The 10,611-nt window shown below is 39.9% G+C and overlaps 1 protein-coding gene across 1 annotated transcript in view; it reads left to right on the top strand.

The window, feature by feature from the left end:
- Window positions 1-41: 41 nt before the first annotated feature.
- The window catches only part of AIDA (axin interactor, dorsalization associated), a 42,850-nt gene continuing 32,280 nt past the window's right edge, over window positions 42-10,611 (top strand). The window contains exons 1-2 of the mRNA XM_007457022.1: window positions 42-331; window positions 8,063-8,132. Coding sequence (XP_007457084.1) covers window positions 222-331; window positions 8,063-8,132 — 180 coding nt within the window. The 5' untranslated portion in view covers window positions 42-221. The remainder of the gene's footprint in view (window positions 332-8,062; window positions 8,133-10,611) is intronic.

Below are 10,611 nucleotides of genomic sequence, written 5' to 3'. Positions count from 1 at the left end.
CGGGGCCTCGGGGGCGGAGCCTCGGCGGGGCGGCCGCTTCAGAGCCGCAAAGTTTGGCTGTGGCGGCAAATGGGCTTGGGCGGCTCCTTGGCGGGTGGTGGCGGTGGCCGTAGCGGTTCCTCTTGGCCCTGTTAATGTCGGGGCCAGGCCCGGGGAGAATGGCGCCCTAGAGCCCGGCCTTGCTGGGGTAGGGGCGGGAGGGGACGGGGTGGGGACCGGCCATGTCGGAGGTGACCCGAAGTCTGCTGCAGCGCTGGGGCGCCAGTTTTAGGAGAGGCGCCGACTTCGACTCTTGGGGCCAGCTGGTGGAGGCGATAGACGAGTATCAGATGTGAGTGACTAACCGCGGGAGCGGGCCAGACCGGCTACAGTCGGCCGCCTCCCGCTTCTTTCTGTCAGTGTCTCTCATCACTGTATCTGCAGCCAAGGCTTCTCAGGGTGGGGCCCCGCAGGCGCTGGGGCTGAGATCCCACTGGCCCTGGAGACCAAGGTCCGGTCTCTGGGGTTTTTCGCTCTCCGCCTCAGCAGGGCCAGTTCCGTGCAACAGGTAGCCCTTCTCTCCTGGGGCGCCAGCCCATTCAGGCTACCTACTGAGTTCCTTGCCGCCGTCTCATGGGTGCCCCGCTCTGCAGTCAGTTTCCTTTTCCCCTCTCCTCCGCCTCTCTCAGGTTGCCGCCCCTCAGTTTCTCTTTTAGAATCTCGGAGGAATACTTGTGTGTTCTCCGCCCACGTCCCCGGGATGAGGGGCCTCGCTCTGTGTACGGTGCCTTCCTCCTCCCCTGTGTAGGGCAGGAGGGAACTGGTGGCGATTGAGGGGAGGGGAGGGGGTGCCCCCAGGAGGTAGCGAGGCCGGAGGTATCTCCTCAGCCCAAAGAAAGGTCTCCTCTCGCGCCCCTTCTCCATCCCTCTTTCTGGGGAGCCGTGTTTTCCCAATTCACCTCGATTCCGTTTCGGTTTCTGGGACTGTTATTTGCTAGGCTGGGTGAGTCTCACCCACCCCCTCGCTCGGTTGCTCTGGGTGGAGTCCCTGCAGGATGTGAACAGAAGAGAGCAAAATGTGAATTAATAGACCACGCACAGGAGTCACCACAGCCTCCTTGGGTCCCTCCTCCTTTTCCTGTGTATAAAGTATAGCCGCAGGGTACATGTGAGCACCAGGTTCTTTGATCTACCCAAGTCCGATTTCTTTCCCTTTATGGTTTCCTCCCAAAACTTCAGCGGTGTTTTTAAAATTAAAAGACAAGGTTTGCGTATATATTAAACCTTGCTTATAGTTTCTTGCACATTTTACTGAAAATAGGAACTGCCTGCTGAAATGCTGTTGTTTGCAAACTGTTGCCAGTAATTACTTCTTGGTTTAAAGCAAGTTATTGTTCGAAACCATGTGTAAGTAAAATCCACGCCCCTCCCCCCGCCCCAGCGTCTTTTGGAAAGAATACACGATTAGTGCTTGGAAGATCTAAATCCTGTATTCTTTTTCTACAATAGTTACTTGTGTTTATCTGACCATTAAGATAATTTAAATGCGTGGATGTTCTCTATCTCATCTTACTGACTTTGAATTGCCTGTAGTTTTCAAAAGCCCTGAAAACCACCATGGTTTGGGGCATTTTGCCATGTGTAACAACTACTGTCATTTGTTTTGCACTTTCACTTGATTTCACTTTACTCTTGCAACTGCTTGGTGAGAATATTATTATTTTCATTTTGCAAATGAGGAAACTGAAGCTCAGGTTAACCGGATTACCTAGCGTCACAAAACTATACTGCTGAAGTCTGGGTTGTTTGTTTGTTTGTTTTTTTCCCAGTTCCAAATCCTGTCTGCTCTACTATGTAGTGTTTAAGGCATTTATTAAAGATGCGTTGTATGAGTGAATTGGGCAAATTAGAAGACTTCCTTCATTCCCAGAGAATGTAGCCTTCCATACTGTAGCTGGTTAGATAGTGAGCGCCCATGTATACTCATTCTGCGTTAACTAAACTTGCGTAGCCTGAAATCTAAAGCTGCCTCTCACTTGTGATGGTGGGACATCGCAGCTGTTGGCACTCAGCAGCAGACCTCACAATGGAAAGTGAAGAATACCATGTCCAATTGAAATTACAAAGGAAAATTGAATATGCAAGCTGTTTAGCTGGAATTTCTAAAAATATCTCAGCAAGAGAGTAATGGGCACCAACAAATCTATTGTTGAACCTCATTACTAACCTTGAACTTCATGATTCAGAGTAATTCTAAAATTACGATAAAAACCACCAGTGTCAAATTTGAATAGAAATATGTGATGATTGGCTTAAATTTTGTAAACATACAGGCTACATACACGATGTTGAATTTAAAATTAATACACTCAAAAATGAAGGCCAGTTGTCTTTTTTTTATTTGAATTATCTGTGAGAAAAGGAGACCATTTGGGGGCCACTAAATGATGTGAAAAAGAATGGATGGGATTTAGTAACTGACTAGATACTGAGCGAGAAGAAGGAGAAGTCTGGGAGAACTGGCCTTTCTGACCGCAGAGGCAGCTGTCTTTACAGCTGTGCAACACACAGGAGTGAATTCATGGGATGGGGACCTTGTGGGGGAGGGAGTGGACGTGTTTGTACTTATCGTAAGGTAAGAATATCACAGCTTAAACAGTTGCATCACTCAGCAAGTGAGAGCTGGGCGTATAGAAATGAGTAAGATTTGATATCCATCCTCAAAGTATTGAGTCTAATGGAGGATTTTATTTATTTATTTATTTTTTCATTGTGAGAAATGCTGGAGGATTTTAGAATAAATGGGTATTGCTAGTACAGAAGTAGGAAAAGAGTAAGTGCTACCACACTCCTTGCTGTTTCCTGAAGCATGCTTCTGCCTTAGGGCTTTTGTACTTTTTCTGGAACACTCTTCCCCCATTATCTGCTTGGGCCGGTTGATCACCTCCTTCAGGTCTTTGTCCAAATATTATCTCTGCGAGGCCCTCTCTGGCCACCCTATTTAAAATTGTCCAGTTAAGTATGCTGTCCACTACCACTCCCTCTACCTCAGTCTTGCACATCCAGCCCCCAATCCTGCTTAATTTTTTCTATAGTATTTATCACCATCTAAAGTACAATATATTTTATGTATTCATTTGGTTGGTTGTCAGTCTCCCCACTTGAATGTAAGCTCTTTGAAAACAGGGTATAGGAGGGGTTGTCTATTTTGTTCTCTACTGTATACGTAGTGTCCAGAGTAGCACTAGACAGTTATCAAGTAATTATTTATTTAGATATTATATAATTGTTGTATTCTAGTGAATGGCTTGATTCAGGAATATGCTGTGGGAGCATTAAGGAGTTGATGCCACAGTACTGTTGGAAGATTTAAGCAAATTATGTCAAAACTAAAATTGCTATCTAAAATACACATGATCAATTAAAAACAACTCCCTCTAGCAGGCCACCTCTTTCAGCAACCTGGGGGTACCTGCCCCCTAACTTAGGGTAGAGTGGCATGGACTCTGCTGCCTAGAATCAGCTATTTCACAGGATCAGTCCTGAGGCATTAATCCGGCACACAGATGCTCAATAAGTATTTGTTAAATGAATGGGTGAGTTTGAAGATTGGATAAGCCCTGTTAATCATCCTTACTATGCCTTGTGTCAGTGCCTCTCAAGGTGTGATCCCACGTCCTTGCTGGTCTGCAACGAGATAAATAAAGAAATGGGGATTTAAAATTTAGGATTCATTGTGGTGTGACATCTTAATGATAGTTTTTATTTTATTTTATAAAAGTATTAGCCTGGAACAGATTGCAGGGGAAAAAACTAGTACTTCACTCTAAATAGTTTGAGAAGCACTTGTTTCTGTCATGGATTGCTGTGGGGTTTCTGTGGGTCACTTGTTTATGTGCTTTAAGGATATTTAAAACTTCCCCTTGAGAGCAGTCCTGTATTACCTGTAGGCATCCTTGGAAACTGAGGTTATTCTCTAGAGAAAAATATTTGATAGGTTTTTTACCTTTACTAATAGAATGTCAACTCTTACCTGCTCATCTGATACCCAGAGCAGGTGGATTTTCCCTCAATGGACAGATTTATGTCTCACTTTGTCTTAAAATGGTGCAATCATTTATGGGCTTAAAACATTAAAATATTTTTAAAATTAATTTAATTTATTTATTTATTTTTGGCTGAGTTGGGTCTTCATTGCTGCGCCTGGGCTTTCTCTAGTTGCGGCAAGCGGGGGCTACTCTTCGTTGCGGTGCGCGGGCTTCTCATTGCAGTGGCTTCTCTTGTTGAGGAGCACGGGCTCTCGGCACGCGGGCTGAAGCGTAGTTGTGGCACGCGGGCTCAGTAGTTGTGGCTTGCAGGCTCTAGAGTGCAGGCTCCGTAGTTGTGACGCACGGGCTTCGTTGCTCCCGCGGCATGTGGGATCTGTCTGGACCAGGGCTTGAACCCGTGTCCCTTGCACTGGCAGGTGGATTCTTAACCACTGCGCCACCAAGGAAGCCCTAGAAAATTAATTTTTTTGCCTAGGTTTTACAAAAAGTTTTTAAAAATAACTTTATTGAGGTATAATTTATATACAGTGAAATTCAGCATTTTACGTTTACAATTCAGTGAACTTTTAGTAAATTTACCAAGTTGTGCAGCCATCATTACAATCAAACTTTAGAACATTTCCATCACCCCACAAAGATCCTTTATGCACATTTGCAGTCATTCCATGTTCCCACCCTAGCCCCAGGCAGCCGTTAATCTATATTCTGTCTCTGAAGATGAAATGAAACTTTTTCTGGACATTTCATGTAAATTGAATCATATAATATGTGACCTGTATGTGGCTTCTTTCATTTAGCATAATGTGTTTGAAGTTATCCATGTTGTTGTATGTATCAGTACCTTGTTCCTTGTTACTGCTGAGTAGTATTGCATTGTATGGATGTACCACATTTTGTGTATCCATTCACTACTTGGTAGACATTTGAGTTGTTTCTACTTTTTGACTGTTATCATTAACGCTGCTGTGAACATTCACGTGTAAGTCTGGGTGCACGTATATTTTCATTCTTCTTGGGTAGAGATGTAGGAGTGGAATTGCTGGCTCATATGGTAAATTTATGTGTAATTTTTAAAGGGAAACTGGTTGGTCAAACTGGGTGCACCATTTTACATTTCTACCAACAATATATGACAGTTCCTGTTTCTCTACATTGATAGCATTTGTTATTGTGTGTCTCTTTGATTATAGCCATTCTAGTGGGTATGTAGTGTACTTCACTGTGGTTTTCATTTGCTTTTCTCTTACAACTAGTGATACTGAGTGTCTTTTCTTATGATGCTTATTTTCCCTGTAAATCTTGTTTGTACAGTGTCTCTTCATACCTTTTGCCTGTTTTTAAATTGAGTTGTTTGTCTTTTCCTTATTGAATTAGAAGGGTTCTTTGTATTTTCTGGATATCAGTTCTTCATCAGATAGGATATATGATTTGTAAGTATTTCCTCCAGTCTGTTGCCTAATTTTTAAAAAACAGGATTCTATTTGAATTTAACATCATTGTCTACTGACTGCTAGCATTTGAGCAGGAGTTTAGAGCTATATCCTTTCTTCTGACAGTGACCTGCTTAGGTTTACAGTCACTATTGGCATATTGTGTGTAGAACTTGTCAAATAAAGAAACTGTGCAACACTGTAACTTCCCTGAATTCAGGGATGTGTAGTTGACATTGTTAGGTGTAGACTGTGATTCCTGAAGAGAACTCTATGTAGATGGTAGGCCAGCAAGAGTTAGAAAGGAAACCAAGTACGGGACAAGTATGGCTATGGCTATTTCTAATTGTACTGACTCCAGTATAAAATCCACAGAGTGGGTCTATGAATGACATTTTAGGACAAATATTCTGGGGTTTCCAGTTTTGGGGGAAAAGAAATAAATGGATGGAAGCACTTTGATTAAGTAACATGGTGGAGCTATCCTGGCAAACGTTATGATTTTATGTAGGAGTTTCTTGGGTTATGATAAGGAGGATGCAGACCTTTCATAGATTAGATAGAGGTCATCAAGTGAACTTTACACTTGATCTTTAAAGACATGATTGTATAGATTAGAATGTCCATCTAAGACTTTTTGGAAACTTGGTGAACTGTCTTTTGCAACGGCCTTGTGGGAAATCTAGCACTTGCTACCCTTTGTATCCCTGCCTCCATTCCCCACCTAGGATAGTATAGTATGCTTGGGAATTATAGTTTCAAATTCTTTTGTAGTTACAAAATGTCTCACCAAAAAAAATCCTTTCAATTCTTTGTTTTCTTTTTTCCCCCCTGCAAGTTTTTAAAAATTAAAATAAATATCACGTAACATGAAATTTATCACTGTAAAGTTGTACAATTTGTTAGTTTTTAGTATGTTCACAATGTTATGCCACCATCACCCCTATCTAATTCCAGAACATTTCCATCACTCTCAGAAGAAACCCTTTACCTGATACGGGTCACTTCCAATTCTCTCATTTCCCCAGCCCCTGGCAACCACTAATCTGCCTTCTATCTCTATGGATTTACCTATTCTGGATATTTCATGTAAATGGAATCATATAATATATGATCTTTTATATCTGGCTTCTTTCATTTAGCATGTCTTTGAGGTTCATTCATGTTGTAGCATGTATCAGTATTTCATTCCTCTTTATGGCTAAATAACATTCCTTTGAATGTGTGCACCACATTTTTTTTATCCGTTCATCAGTTAATGGACATTTTAGGTATTTCCAGTTTTTGGCTAATCATGCATAATGCTGCCCCTGTGATCATTAGTGTACAGTTTTTGTGTGTGTGAGTGTGAACATGTTTTCTGTTATCTTGGGAATATACCTAGGATTTTGAAACTGCTGGGTTATATGGTAACTCTATGCTTAACTTTTTTTTTTTTTTTTTTTTTTGCGGTACGCGGGCCTCTCACTGTTGTGGCCTCTCCTGCTGCGGCGCACAGGCTCTGGACGCGCAGGCTCAGCGGCCATGGCTCAGGGGCCTAGCCGCTCTGCGGCATGTGGGATCTTCCCGGACCGGGGCACAAACCCGTGTCCCCTGCATCGGCAGGCGGACTCTCAACCACTGCGCCACCAGGGAAGCCCCCTATGCTTAACTTTTTAAGGAACTGCCAAACCGTTTTCCACAGTGACTGTACCATTTTACATTCCTACCATCAGTTCCAGTGGTAGGGTTCCAATTTCCACATCCTTGCCAATACCCATTGTACTTTTTCTCCCTCTTTTTAAAAATTATACCCATCCTGGTGGGTGTGAAGTTGTATGTCATTGTGGTTTTAATTTGTATGTCCCTAATAACTAATGAGATGATATTCATGTACTTATTGGCCATTTTTATATATTCTTTGGAGAAATGTCTGTTCAGTCAAACCTTTTACTCATTTTTAAATTGAGTTATTTTTCTTTTTATTGTTTAGCTGTAAGAGTTGAGCTTAGACTTGTAACACAGATCCATCCTTGAAAACTCATCCGAGGCCTAGCTGCTGTTTCTAAGTATGATGATAACTGAGCAAACAGTGATTTCCATGTCTGATTGGTAGAGGATTTTCTTTATTTGCCATGAAAAATACATTCAAAAGTATAATTTGATAGAGTATCATCACTTTGTCATGGCTGTAATTTGAACTAAGCTTATCAGCAAATTAATGATAGACTGATAAAGTACCTCTGGCTGGTACTATTAATTGGTGCTCACTGGAAGTGTTTAAGCCGAATCTGGACAACTGCTCTTGGCTTGTTGTAGGAGAAATTCGTGTGTACTAAGGAAAGTTGAATTCGATGTCATTTGAGATTCTTTCCACCTCTATGATTCTGTTTTTACTATCTAGAGCTGAAATTTGTCCCAGTGAAATGGTATGAAAAGTATCTTATTTCCATTGTCATTGTATAAAGAGTTAGATTCTAAAGATAATGTAGATTTATACTTTGAAAACAGAAGAAAAGTGTTATTGTACTTCACTCTTTTTTAAGAATTAAATTATTTTACCATGTTTCACTTGAAATAGTTTGCTTTCCTTCAATTTTAAAGAATGTTTTTTTCTTCTTACAGATTAGCAAGACACCTACAAAAAGAGGCCCAAGCTCAACACAATAATTCTGAGTTCACAGAAGAACAAAAGGTACCATAAAATAATCTCTAGATACATCAGATTCCAAATGAAAAGGGTTCTGTCTTTTGAGTCCATTAAGCAAAAACAAACAACAAAAACTGTTATACTTAAGTACAAAGAATGATACTGATTATGCTTTGCTGAACATTAAGTAATTACTTTAGAGATACCACATGATTTACCATGTAATGAATTTCTCACTTAATGAATTTCTTTACTAAGCCATTTAGACATTTAGTGGAGACCATCCACACTTTGGTTGGGAAGGAAGGGTTACCAGAGACTGGAGTTTGATTGTGAGTAATTGCATCCCACCTCAGTACTTACTTAACTCAGAACTTCCTTACCTCCTTCTCCACCTCCTCTGAAAACAAACAAAAACCAAAACAAATGAAAAACAAAAAAGCCACCACTGAAAAGTAATTAGTTCAAGCCAAGAATTTGGCATAAGAATCCATCAACAAAATAAATGCATAAAGTTGCAACATGTTTCAAGGGTGCTCTTTCTCCTTGAATTAAAATTTTAATGTATCAAATTGATTCCCTGTACTGCTAGAGATTGTGAAAAATGGGATATTTTAAGAAGCCTTACTGTAAAACAGTGAGAAGAAATGGGAGGAAACAATTCTTATTTTTCCTGGCTTAAGGTATCTAATGTTAAGTTAAATTTTAATCTCGTAGATAATGAAAAAATTCATGTCAGTTTTCCTCTCATTTCTTAAGACATTGTAAAAACTGTAGCGACTTAATTTGCTTTTATTCTCTTTTTGTACAAGGAGTGGGAGTGATTCTTTGCACACTCTTTAAGTAAGCCTAAACAAATTGGTTTTAGTCCTTAGGCCTGTATTTATTTGATTCATCTTTATAAGTCTTTGAAAAGAAAAAAACACCAAAAATTAGGGTCAGTCATATTTCTTACATGTTAGTATGTTTGCATTTTAAAAATATTTGGGGTCTGTTGAGCCAGTTTGCAGGGCAGAAATAGAGACACAGATGTAGAGAACAAACGTATGGACACCAAGCGGGGAAAGTGGTGGGGGCAGTGGTGGTAGGACGAATTGGGAGATTGGGATTGACATGTATAAACTAATATGTATAAAATGTATAACTAGTAAGAACCTGCTGTGTAAAAAAATAAATAAAATTCAAAAATCAAAAAAAAAAAAGAACCTGCTGTGCAAAAAAATAAATAAGATAAAATTCAAAAAAAAAACCTAAAAAAACGTTTTTGGGTCTGTGTCATCTAATGTATCTTTATTTTGTATTTTAAAAAGTAATAGAAGTTTTAAAATTTTAAAGTATATTTTTCTTTTTTCCTTAATAATTGCTAATATCCACAATAGATTTAGGAAACTTAGGATTTTAGCCCTGGAAAATAATTACCACAGAGGAATTGTCCTGTTTGCAAAAGGAAAGGAAGAAGGACTATATGCTTTATCACCTCTAAGATTGGTGAGATCTGTCTATGAATTGCTAAGGAAGTGATCAGCTGGCATCACAGAATTGAGAGTTTAAACATCTATGTTTTGAAACAATCTCAAATATCTGAGTATGTAAATTAACAGCTAACAAAGTGTGTTATGACTATGGAAACAAAATGAAAGCTTAGGAAATTAAAAAGTTTAATGACAGCCATATTTTAATCACCTGTTTGCCTTGAGTTACTTATATGCCTTGTCTCCAACATCTGTTGCTTAGGTATAGGTTCTATGAGCAACACGACCTCAAATATAAACTGATTTGGCCTAAAACATACTAAACTTTTAAAAAATGTCATCAAGAAATGAGCTTTGTCGTATGCTGATGATTAGACTAACCAGAAAAAATTAGGTTTTTCGTGTTTAGCACAAAAGACCCCGAATAGCCAAAGCAATCTTGAGAATGAAAAATGGAGCTGCAGGAATCAGGCTCCCTGAGTTCAGACTATACTACAAAGCTACAGTAATCAAGACAGTATGGTACTGGCACAAAAACAGAAAGATAGATCAATGGAACAGGATAGAAAGCCCAGAGATAAACCCACACACATATGGACACCTTATCTTTGATAAAGGTGGCAGGAATGTACAGTGGAGAAAGGACAGCCTCTTCAATAAGTGGTGCTGGGAAAACTGGACAGGTACATGTAAAAGTATGAGATTAGATCACTCCCTAACACCATACACAAAAATAAGCTCAAAATGGATTAAAGACCTAAATGTAAGGCCAGAAACTATCAAACTCTTAGAGGAAAACATAGGCAGAACACTCTATGACATAAATCACAGCAAGATCCTTTTTGACCCACCTCCTAGAGAAATGGAAATAAAAACAAAAATAAACAAATGGGACCTAATGAAACTTCAAAGCTTTTGCACAGCAAAGGAAACCATAAACAAGACCAAAAGACAACCCTCAGAATGGGAGAAAATATTTGCAAATGAAGCAACTGACAAAGGATTAATCTCCAAAATTTACAAGCAGCTCATGAAGCTCAATAACAAAAAAA

The sequence above is a fragment of the Lipotes vexillifer genome, unplaced genomic scaffold (genome assembly GCF_000442215.2).
Source record: "Lipotes vexillifer unplaced genomic scaffold, Lipotes_vexillifer_v1.1 scaffold1675, whole genome shotgun sequence".
Classification (NCBI taxonomy): domain Eukaryota; kingdom Metazoa; phylum Chordata; class Mammalia; order Artiodactyla; family Lipotidae; genus Lipotes; species Lipotes vexillifer.
The sequence above is the reverse complement of the archived record's forward strand: the minus strand, read 5'-3'. Positions and strand labels throughout refer to the sequence as shown.